The sequence below is a fragment of the Enoplosus armatus genome, chromosome 9, assembly GCF_043641665.1.
Source record: "Enoplosus armatus isolate fEnoArm2 chromosome 9, fEnoArm2.hap1, whole genome shotgun sequence".
NCBI classification, from domain to species: domain Eukaryota; kingdom Metazoa; phylum Chordata; class Actinopteri; order Centrarchiformes; family Enoplosidae; genus Enoplosus; species Enoplosus armatus.
In genome coordinates this window covers 9,861,769-9,873,502 of record NC_092188.1, presented here as the reverse complement: position 1 = coordinate 9,873,502, position 11,734 = coordinate 9,861,769, and the positions used below count along the sequence as shown (strand labels likewise).

Genomic DNA, 11,734 nt, shown 5'->3' with positions numbered 1-11,734 from the left:
CCACATGGGAAATGCATAATTCAGATTGAGTCGTGACATGAAACACGTGAGTCTTTGCAGCGGGTTCACTTCTTCGGGGTATCACCTGAGTTGCCCTCTGACCTTGCATTGTGCAGTACAGTGGCATCAGTGTGGCTTACAAATTGCACAGTACACAGTCACCTTGGCAATGACAATCACTCTCTCCAAGGCTATGACATCACTCCAAAGAAAAGGAGATGAGGAGGAGGAGGAAGATGGGGTGGGTTGGCGGGGGCGGGCAGGCGGTGGGGGTCGTCTCTGGCTCTACAAAACCTCTGCAGCATCCCAGCTGATGCCCCAACATTCAGCTTCTGCCAAGAGGACAGACGCAAGAGGAAGAAAATCATCCCTTTTCAATTCCATCACAGTGAGAGAAGGAGGAGTCAGCCGAGTGAGAGAGTGATGCTCCCAGCAGGTGCCAACAAGTGAGAGACCGAGAACGAGAGAGATGGAGAAGAGTCTGTGAGAAGCAGAAGACACCCAGACCTCTGAGAGACAACAAACAGGTGAGCACGCTTATATTTCTCTTTTAAATGGTTAGATATTCATGTTGAAAGTTTTTATACTTTTTATTTTATCCATTGCAGCAGTTACTTCCCAAAGAGAATCCCATTATAGCTGCATACAATCTGTTTTTGTGTAAAGCAAAAACTACAAATGTAGTAGAAAATGTCACAATTCATGCTGCATTGAAACCTGACCGCAACCTTAGGTGTAATTACACAGTAAGAAAATAACATTTTTGTGTTAAAGTTTAATTTTAAAAAGCTCTTTTCTTTCATTATTCTTAACAGGTTACCATAAAAATGATGACATTTTGTAAGCCATACCACCTAATTAGTACTTTTTGAAACACTAACTGACCCTTAAATTGAGGTCTATTTAATGCAGCAGAAAATTTCAAAAATCCTCTTGAAATAATCCGGAAAACTTTTATATAATAATTATAATCTATATTAAATGTATCCTGATTCTGTTTTCACTCAAAGGGCTCCAAATGAGCTTTGACTAGATGCCCTATATACGTTATATCTGTTACAATGTTTATTTGTATGTAACATTGTTTATCTGTATGGTTAAATATACAAATAAATAAAAACAAGAATAATTATTTTAAAATCCTGAAGACACCAAATGAGGCTTGGTTAGAGTGTCTGCAAAAACATTTGACCATTAAAACCACTAAGAGTTTTCAAGCTATTATTTTATATACATGTATTTTACTGATTTTAGTTTCTCCTCATGATTTTCTCTGTTTGGCTCTTTGCAGTGTATTTTCAGTCCTCCTGCTCCAGTTTTTCCTGTCCGTCATCTCTGCTGCCATGCTGTGTCCCGTGCTGCTTTGTGCCACTCTGCTCCTCCTGACACCCCTGGAGATCTCAGAGGCTCGCGCTCTGCACCCTTCTCCTGATGCTGCGCAGGTACAAAGGGAGGGAGGAGGAGGAGGGGAGGGGAAGGATAGAAAAGGAGGAAAAGAGTGGATTGAGGAAGATTCAGAGTGGATGAAGCATGTAAGAGAATAGTGCAGAAGGATGGGAGGGAGAGCAGGAAAGAAGAAGAGGAGAGAGTAATGAAATGTATCACTGATTGAATTAGTCTCCCTCGTACACTCCCTGACAATTAAATTTGATCTTTTTCCCCTCCTGTAGTTTATGGAGCAGTTTCTGGAACGCTACAATGACCTTTTGACCCTTGACGACCTGGAGAACCTGTTGAACAGCCAACCAGAGGAGCAGTCCACCTTCTCCTCGGGGGTCAAAGCGGCCGAGTACCCTAAATGGGCTGACGGGCAAACACAGGCTGAGACCCCCTGGCTGCGCCTGCTGAAGGGGGCTCTGGCCAATCAGAAGCGCGCAGAGCCGGACCGGTCAAGAAGGGGCTGGAACCGAGGATGCTTTGGGCTGAAACTGGATCGGATCGGGTCCATGAGCGGACTGGGCTGTTAGTAGAGAGAAAATAAAGACTCCTGACATCCTTCTGAGGTTATAAAAAGGGGGGGAAAACACACACATGCAAAGCGTTGACGTGCAGTGAAGGGTGTTTACATGCGTGTAGACTACATGTAGTACGGTGTAAACTTGCAGCATTGCTAATGTGGTTTCATCCAGCGTAGGTACCTTAGATCAGACGCTTCACTGCAGCTGTAGTGTATTCCATTAAACTGAATATTAGAACATGTGAGCTATGTTTACATCAAATGATCATCTTTGAATGTTGGGCTTGTTTTTTTAAGTAAACACTTAATGTATTTCTGGCTTTGTCCACGTGCAGTAAATGTAAAAGTGTTTAGTTTAGTGTTTTATGTTGTGGCCAGAGGATGGTGTGTAAAGGACGTGGATATCCAAAAATGGTGGCACCTGTAATTCCTGCTGTTTTTGTTTCTATGATTACTTATGATTTGCATGAATAAATGGATTTGACATTTGCTCTGCTCTGTTCTTGCCCTCTCTCTCTCTCTGTGTGTGTGTGTGTGTGTGTGTGTGTGGCAACACATAAATCCCAGTTTGTTGACACGCGTCATCTCAATTTGTCCTTCAGAGTGGAGCTTCAAATTCTGCTGACAGATTTTTTTTTTTTAAACTATTGATGCTTTATTAAGTCTAAATCTAAATGGAGAAGAGGGAAGTTCCGGTTCTTCCCCATTCAGGAGTGCCGCTGGCCAATCCTAATAACATGTATGTATGAAGACCCTCTGCTACGTCCAAAACTGATTTTGAGTTCCCAAACACTGTAAGTGGTTTGTCTTTGTCAGATAATCTCATATAATATCCCAACTGATATTTAGAAAATATGTATTCATAAATATGATGCGGTTGCATATGTAATGGTCATATTAGCAGTAAAAGCTGTGCGCCCAGTTTGAGAACAAGGTGAACATTTTCTTTTCAGGCAATTCTCAAAGGTCCATGTGGAACAAAGAACAACTCTAATTCTTAAAGCTCCTCCATCCACTCAAAAGTATGTTTCTCATATCAGACGCACTTTATTGTTCCGAGCAGACTATTTGTATGTATGTTTTTAATACATGTCTGGAGGCGATCTTTAATCTAATCTTCGTTCCAGGTATGTCAGCAGGTGGATCTGTTAACTGTTGTGAAATATAAACAGAAACAGTTCAGGAGGGAGTTTAGTTGCTGTTACAAATGAATAAGAATGTGAGACCAACAATGACACGGTGGTGAGTTTTTCCACTTGGGAGACATTGTGACAGAATAGAGATGTTCATATATTATTGACAACAAAGATGTTGTCAATAATATATATCTATGAAAAATGTTTCATTATATGTATATGGTCCATGTATTGTTTTGTGTTAATTCTGGTATTTGGGTTGAATTTCGCAGATTGAAAAAAGAAAGATATGTTAGATACAGTTTTCTACCATGACACTAGATGGCAGTCTGAGTCTAATTCTGTTTCTCTACTTGTTATCACACAGAGCTGCCCTCTGGACTCTGTACTGGACTCTGATACAGGATACAAGTTGTATAAATCTTGCTGAAGGCCCCTTTTGTATGCAGACATAATTGGGCATCGATCACCAAAAAGCAATCCATGCGTTTTGTTGTTTTCTGATATGAATAAAATACAAAAAAACAGATAAATAATATGAGTTGCTTTGTTTCCCTTTTTTAAAATACAGATTTCTTGGCTTGAATTTCACAGTGACTCGACCACTGAACCAAAATAATAATTCCCCCTCATATTATATTTCGTGGCTGCTCACTTTCCTCCCTACAGTGAGTAGAGTTTGGCCGTCGTAATATAAAAAGAACATGTGATCTGTGAGGCAGCATTTACAGTACTGAGAGTATAACGTGCCAAGTGTTGACTAGCCAGCCGGCGTCTAATCTTAGCCTGACCTTTACTTCCCCTCTTTGACCTTAAGCTGCAGAGCAGAGGCCAAGACTGGCATGCACTCAGGGTTGTGGTAGTTCAGCTATGCCTGGACCGCTGGGCCGCAGCCGTAAAACACACAGACAATGTCCAGTTTTGGTGCTAGCCTTCTGATTTGCTGAGGTGGAAAATACACATTTCTGAATGTCATCTTTTCTTCCAGTTAGATGTGTAATGTATGGCTTCCTTCATAGTCTGCTGTGGTGACAAGATGCCATGCCATGGGTAAGATTTCAATTCACTGTCAGGACTGCCCGCTGGTGAGTCCCAGCATGAAGCCAGGGGGAGATTTACAGCAGGACTCAACTTGAAATGTCTTCTGGTTTAAACTGACACTCATTATTCTGATTTAACATTTCATATTATCCTCTTGGAGTGCTTTCTTTTCAAATGCCAACACAAGAGAGTCAAAAGAAACTCAATAAAAGGTTCTTGTCATCTATGTACAATGAACAAAAGTGAAGGCAGTAGCAGCATTGCCAAGACCAGCACATTTATACAGACAAGGAAACTGTCTATAAGTGAAATGTTCTTTTAGCATTCATTAGTCAGAGTTAAATAACCTGGAACAATTTGAATAAGTAAATGGACCGAAGATGCCTCCTCTGCACATGCGTAATGATCATTTGTTCATGTCGAGTTCATTCTGCTGAGGAGATGAGAGGCAGAGGAAGAAGGTTGGCTTTCCATAGCTACAGAGAGTCTGAAAGTGAAGGGTCGTGGTCTTTGGACATTAAATGTCACTGTAAGGACGACAGAGATTTGATCCTCTGTGTGTCTGTGTTTACTGAGAAGGTCAACGAGGGACCCCTCTCTTTTTTCAGTCCACTATCTGAGGACTATCTGTATCCAGGCCTCTTACAGACGAGGAGAGTAGAAACACATAAAAGGCTTGAAAGGCTGAAATAATGTAAATCTAAACACGATACCTCAGAGCTTTAGGTCTTCCTAACGGGCTGATTAGAGAGAAGCTTTGAAGCTATTTAACTCATATGAAGTTAAGTTGCAGCAGCCAGCTCGCATGTCTCTTTGCAGGCTGACGACCTTGACATTCAGAGGGGGGCGGGGCAAGGAGCAGTGACCAATGAGGGGGGTGTGGCTTTAAACTCTGGTTAATCATAAAAACACACAGCTCAACTTTGCTCTTCCCCACTCACACCCGGAGTCGCAAGACAGACAGAGGCATCTCACAAACGGTAAATATCTTCTTCTATGATTAAATGCTTTCAGTCAGAGAGGGACAGGAACCTGCAGGGCCTCAGCAACAGGCTGCGTTGATTTAGATCACCTGGGGACAATCTGTGTGGGCTTGATTGAACCTCATTTTAAAGTAAATGTGGGCATAAAGTTCCAAGAAATTTACTTTGCTTTATAGTCCTGTTTTTAAATGTAATTCTTGCTGCTTTTCAGTGCACACATTCAGCAGGTTCTGTACTTGCAGGGAAAGTTCTGCACTTGCAGGGAAAGTTCTGCAGATTTACATTGAAGTTTACTTGGACTGTGGTCACAGATGGCTTATCAGTGGAAGACCTTTGCATGTTAATATACACTCTAATCTCAATACACAGACATCTGACAAACTGTCATCAAGTGAAAGCTAATATATGGCATCGTAAATGTTTGATCAATATTTAACAGGTAGCATTATTCCTCCTCTTCCTACCTTCTCCTCTCATTTCTCCCTCCAGAGGACTTGAACAACCCAGGCAAAATGGTGAAAGTTGGTATCAATGGGTAAGAGCTCATTTTCACCCACTCCTCTAACTTGAGTTAACCAAATCCCTTTTTTTTAATTGGCACAACTAGACAAGCAACAGGCCAGTCTGAACTCTCTGCACCCCCAACTCCACACTACTACAATGCCACACAACACCTCATCTGTGCGCACACAAGGTGCATTTAACAGCGACTTACTGTGATGGCTGCCTTGGTTCAACTTTCAAAATGCACCAACTGTGCTTCTTAAAGCTTGTTTGCTGAAATGAAAGATAATTAGATATGATGTACGCAAAGACATTCCCATATATACAAGCACACTTTGACCTACATATACTCAGATAGGCTATCCATTAATTTAAAGTAAACTAAATCTTGTTACAGGAGAGGTAGGAAGATACAGATGTAGCGCCTCTGTACCTAAATGGAAATGTAACAAAGCTACTGGAACATAAAGGAAGATGTTCAGACTGTCTTGTAGGATATGGCTGAATTATTTTGGAAACACTTATGAAAAGTCTTAAGTACCAGCAAGTACTGAAACAAAACTTTGTATTTGTAAATGAACATGCAAGTCTGTAGTTTTATACTACTATAGACATTTAAAAGATTAAGCTAATAACATTTTAGGTTGATTGTTGGCAGCATTTCTAGCCCTTCTTTGAATGACTGAACGAGTCCAAAGTGTTGACTGTGTTGACCTTGTGCTCTGAATAGCAGGATAACTGCGGTCTCTCTGTGAGTAATTAATGGTGACACCATTGCCGCAGCTAAGGAAGAAACATGTTTTGTAACGGAGGACATGCACAGATGCACATACACCAGCCCGTGGACAGTCGCCCGGGTCTGAACTTTGCCCCTCAGCAGATAACCATGTGGGCAGTGGCTTCTACATGGGGCATCAACAGGGGATTGTTTTTCTGCTGCGTGAAGCAAGTAGAAGACCTGCGTAACTTGCATGTTATTGAACACACATAATGTGACGTTAAAGTCTCCCTATGGGTTTCACGGATCTGTTCTTTATCTTTCCGCCCCTCTTCCTCCTCCTCCCACAGTGTCTGAGGACAGAGTGTATCTGTGCCAGGATTTTGGACCCACGGTTAAAAAGTAACTCGGCCTGCTGATCAAACAGTGCTCTGCCGTCACCAGGATTACCACATTAAAGGTTCATTTCGACTTTAGCCCCCAGAGAGGAGAGTGTGAGAGCTGCATAGCCATAAGCTGTGCAACACACACCTCCCCCTGCCCCTCCTCCTGAACCCTGCCCTTTCTTCGGCTGCAGTTTCAGGTCTCCTGGGGAGTTATGTATCCTGCACAAAGGAGAGGGGGGGAAAAGCTACAACAGTAATGTGAGGCAGGCCATGCTTAGGTTGACATGAATGTCAAAAGCCCAATTTTACATATTCATGGTTGATTTTCACATTGATTATTTCCACCTCAGAAGCATCTGGAGCTTCATTTCACTGTGATCCTGAGACTTGACTGATCATATCATCCAGTGCCTTCTGTCAGAGATGCATGGTATTGTACCGCCATCTAGAGGCCGGACTAAGAAACAACACTGTTCACTTTTCAGATTCGGCCGCATTGGTCGTCTGGTGACCCGTGCTGCCTTCACCTCCAAGAAGGTGGAGATTGTGGCCATCAATGACCCTTTCATCGACCTGGAGTACATGGTGAGGCAAGAAGATTGCTTGAAATATAAGGCAGCAGGATAAGGGTTTTAAAATCAACACCAGCCATCAGCCACATGCTTGTAAACTTTTGGGTGATGGTTGGTAGCTTTTTCAGTTCTGTGGAGTCAAGTCTGTGGAACATAAGAATCACTCAAGAATATAATTCTAAGTGATGAATTAAACATTGTCATTTCCATCCAAATGAGTAGAGTGCAAACATTTAGCAAATTTATCTTCTAAAGTCTAAATTAAATATGTAATTTGTAGTCAGACATGCTTTCCGTGTGTGTGTGTATATGAATTAATTTTAAATGTCTTCTGCTTGTGTCAGCTGTCATAATTTGGTGAAAACTGTAATCTCTTCTTCACATTTCCTTTTTTTTCTTTTTTTTTTAGGTCTACATGTTCAAGTATGACTCCACTCACGGACGCTTCAAGGGTGAGGTCAAGGTCGAGGGTGACAAGCTGGTCATCGACGGACATAAAATCTCTGTTTTCCACGAGTGAGTTCACTAACCAGACTTTTAATGTGGAAAGCATCTCAGTTGAATTACAATTTCAAAAGGAAGAACAGAGTAAGCATTTTATTGTGGCTAATTTACTATTTTTAAAATATTTTTCCAGGAGGGACCCCGCAAACATCAAATGGGGTGAGGCTGGTGCCCAGTATGTGGTGGAGTCCACTGGTGTGTTCACCACCATCGAGAAGGCCTCTGTACGTACTCAATCCTGATCCTAAACTCCTGCAAAAATGATAATGTAAAGAAATGATGGCATGTGATGTGCAATTGGCCAAAAAGGACGTAGATTAAATACAATTTTAAAAACACATTGCAGACTCACTTGAAGGGTGGTGCCAAGAGAGTCATCATCTCTGCACCCAGCGCTGACGCTCCCATGTTCGTCATGGGAGTCAACCACGAGAAGTACGATAACTCCCTCCCAGTTGTCAGGTAAGAATCAGAAAGTATCTCAGTTTGGTTATGGTTTTGTTTTTGTATATTTTAAGTGGGTTAGAATTGAAATGTGTTTTTTTTTTTTTTCTATATTGGGAAAATGTTTTACTATTTTAACCTATTGCATTGTTAATGTTTCACTCATTGTACATCTGCTTCTGATGTGTAAAAATGTTTTGATTGAACTTGTATCTGTCATACCAAAACCTTTTTTTTTTTTATTTTGAAAATCCTCTTTCAAACTTAACTGATGCTGTTACTTTGCCTCTCCATAGCAACGCTTCCTGCACAACCAACTGCCTGGCCCCCCTGGCCAAGGTCATCAATGACAACTTCGGCATCATTGAGGGCCTGATGGTGAGGATTAAAACACTCCGCCTGGGAACAATCTGGCAGAGAGACGCTAAAACCAGATTAACAAACAGCCCAAAACGCCAGCATGACATTACAAAGTTGGGGAGGGGGGGGGGGGTTAAAGCATATTTTAATCATCCGCCTTTCTCTTCCTCTCCGTGTCTGTCAGAGCACAGTTCATGCCATCACCGCCACCCAGAAGACTGTGGATGGTCCCTCTGGCAAGCTGTGGAGGGACGGCCGCGGTGCCAGCCAGAACATTATCCCCGCTTCTACTGGTGCTGCCAAAGCTGTCGGCAAGGTCATCCCCGAGCTCAACGGGTCCGTGCCAAAACACATGACTTTATTGAAGTACAGTATGTTACTGCATGAACAGGACTCACATTATGAATTTAGTTCGTGACATTACATATTGTGTTTTGCAGCAAGCTGACTGGCATGGCCTTCCGTGTCCCCACCCCCAACGTGTCCGTGGTTGACCTGACAGTCCGTCTGGAGAAACCCGTAAGTGACCACAAACCAGAAGCATTTGTAGTCTTTTTTTTTTTATGAACTAAAATTAATTTTACTGTTGTTCTAGGTAAAATTTGAATGAGGCACTGTAGTTTGAGTCTATGCCTTGGACCCCGTCCTTCTGACATAAATGCTAATGGAGAACCAAATGTGTATTAATCCACGGCTGAAAATAGTCCCCAACAAATGCACTATTTACTCCTGTTGTACAGTGACCAGCTGTTTTTAGGAAATTACCTGGCCTTTCTTAAAAAATGATATTCCTTTCCACCAGCCCCCTTTTTAAACACACCTCTGTCTGCTTGTTTAATTATTTTTGTTATCTTGCCTCTTTGTCGAAGGAAAGCATGTTTTGGCTTTACATCCAAACAATCTATGCACCATATGACCCTACATCTTGCACTTATTCCCTATCCTGAGTCTTTTTGAAATTTTTTTTTTTTATAAATGAAATGCTTGTCTCACCGTCTTCAATAGGAACCAATAGGCTTGAGGCTGAGCGTTGCACACAGTGTAGGGAAGTCAAAGAGATTGATTGTGGATTTTGGTCTTTTCATTTAATTCGTAGACTGAGACATTTTGAATAACGCCAGACTTGTGATAACTAAATTTTATCTATAATACAAACAAAATCTCTTAACAGGCCAAATATGACGACATCAAGAAGGTTGTGAAGGCTGCAGCTGATGGACCCATGAAGGGCATCCTGGGATACACAGAGCACCAGGTATGCGTTTGTTTCTCTTATTGATCTTTTAAACTGTTTTTGACCATCAGCATTCTTAATGTGGTGTCCTCTCGTTTCTCTCCTGCAGGTCGTCTCCACAGACTTCAACGGGGACACTCACTCCTCCATATTTGATGCTGGCGCTGGCATCGCCCTCAACGACCACTTTGTCAAGCTGGTGACATGGTGCGCCTTCAGCATGGATTACTTTAATGTCACGTATCCATTTCAAATGATTGATATTGACTCCTGTTTCTTGCTTCTTAACCAGGTACGACAACGAGTTCGCATACAGCAACCGTGTCTGCGACCTGATGGCCCACATGGCTGCCAAGGAGTAAACGAAGCAGCCAGTCGACAGTCGCTGCACTTTGCCACATCACCCACATTCTCCTGATACCAGAGTTATACATTCAACAATAAGACATTGTATTATGTATGACCCCCGTTAGATGCCTGAGGAAAGGTCCCACAGAGTGCAAATGAAAAAGATTTAAATTGGTGACCAATTGCTTTTTTGTATTTGTGAAATCCCTGTTCTGTTGTGAGTCTTTGGCTGTAGTACTGAAGTGCTGCAGTCAGTGGTGGAATAAAGTCCTCTGTTTGTGAGATTCATGCCCTCCTATTCTCATTACTCTGCCGAACAAATCTATATAAAACTGCTCCAGTGGGATTAATGCTGCTATCGGATGAATTCTTATATGGGTCAGTGACTTTAGCAAACCCTTACAAGAGGTTTCTATCCATATATCTGAGAAGTTTCCTCCAGTGGGAAACCACGGACAACTCCTAATTGTCTCGACTCTTGATTAGGTGGGATTGTAGAGGATGGTTTCTGTTTGTCTGCTCAAATCGATTCTTGCACCACTGCATTGCTTTTATAAAACAGTCGCATGATCTTTAGCCCAGTCCATCTGGGAGAGTACTGTAGCATAGCTAACACAACTTGACAAAAGCCTACTATAATGGTTCAATATGAGGCTTTTATGCCAGCTGGTGACTTGCTTTCAGGGAATGGAAAAGTGTGACAAATTAATTTAACAAGTTATTCTTGCAATTTTGCTCGCTGATCCATCTGTATTGATCACTTTAAAAGAGAAGGATTTATTGGGTCACATCACGCAGATATTTATGCTCAACAAGAGGAACAGCATATAGGAAGCTGAGTGGTGTTTCCCTTCAATTTTCCTTTCAAATTATGTTTTTATTTGACTAAAGTTCTTTTTGAATTTGATTGAAATAGAGGTTTTGTGAATTGATGCGTGTTAGAATACAGAAAACACATTTATGTCAGATTAAGACAAAAATTGTGTGATTATTTTACCATTCCTTCAATAAAACCCCTGCAAGAGGCTCCTAATAGAAACAGCACAACAGCTTTTACAATAACATGAATCATCCAGTTGCTGAATGCAGTTTTCAGTCAGTCCCAACAACTGAACTATTAATTTACGTGTGTGTTCATTAAAACAGCAGATGTGTTATTTCTCCAATTAGAATCAAATACCAAAGTTCACTTTGAAGCGTGCATATTTATTTATAAATCTCATTATTTTCTCCTTGTTTTAATCTTCAAAATGGAAGCCACAGTTCTTCCATAACATCAGATTAGCTGACAGCATGTACTACATGTGTGAAGGCTCATATTGTACATGTATGTATTCACATTTATTCTATATCTCTTTGTCATCTTTGTTCCTTTGTGCACTTTTACATTGACAATGATGAGTTTCAGAATTAAAGTGGTGTGTAATAGGACACCAGTAACAGATGTGTGGTTTTCACTGGGATAATAAAGTGGATAATAAAGAAAGGCGGGACAGAGGTTAAAGACCCTCAAATACCCCCACCCTCTCTCTCTCACACACACACAC

At 41.5% G+C, this 11,734-nt stretch overlaps 2 protein-coding genes across 2 annotated transcripts; both read left to right on the top strand.

Annotated features, from left to right (window-relative positions):
- Positions 1-1,343: 1,343 nt before the first annotated feature.
- nppcl (natriuretic peptide C-like) lies at positions 1,344-1,967 on the top strand. Its single transcript, XM_070912567.1, has 2 exons — positions 1,344-1,442; positions 1,671-1,967. The coding sequence occupies exons 1-2, from the start codon at positions 1,344-1,346 to the stop codon at positions 1,965-1,967; spliced, it is 396 nt and encodes a 131-aa protein (XP_070768668.1).
- Positions 1,968-5,077: 3,110 nt separating this feature from the next.
- Positions 5,078-10,471, top strand: gapdh (glyceraldehyde-3-phosphate dehydrogenase). Its single transcript, XM_070911975.1, has 12 exons — positions 5,078-5,114; positions 5,607-5,652; positions 7,211-7,310; positions 7,707-7,813; positions 7,935-8,025; positions 8,148-8,263; positions 8,542-8,623; positions 8,790-8,941; positions 9,046-9,124; positions 9,777-9,860; positions 9,949-10,046; positions 10,132-10,471. The coding sequence occupies exons 2-12, from the start codon at positions 5,630-5,632 to the stop codon at positions 10,199-10,201; spliced, it is 1,002 nt and encodes a 333-aa protein (XP_070768076.1). The 5' UTR covers positions 5,078-5,114; positions 5,607-5,629; the 3' UTR covers positions 10,202-10,471.
- Positions 10,472-11,734: the final 1,263 nt, after the last annotated feature.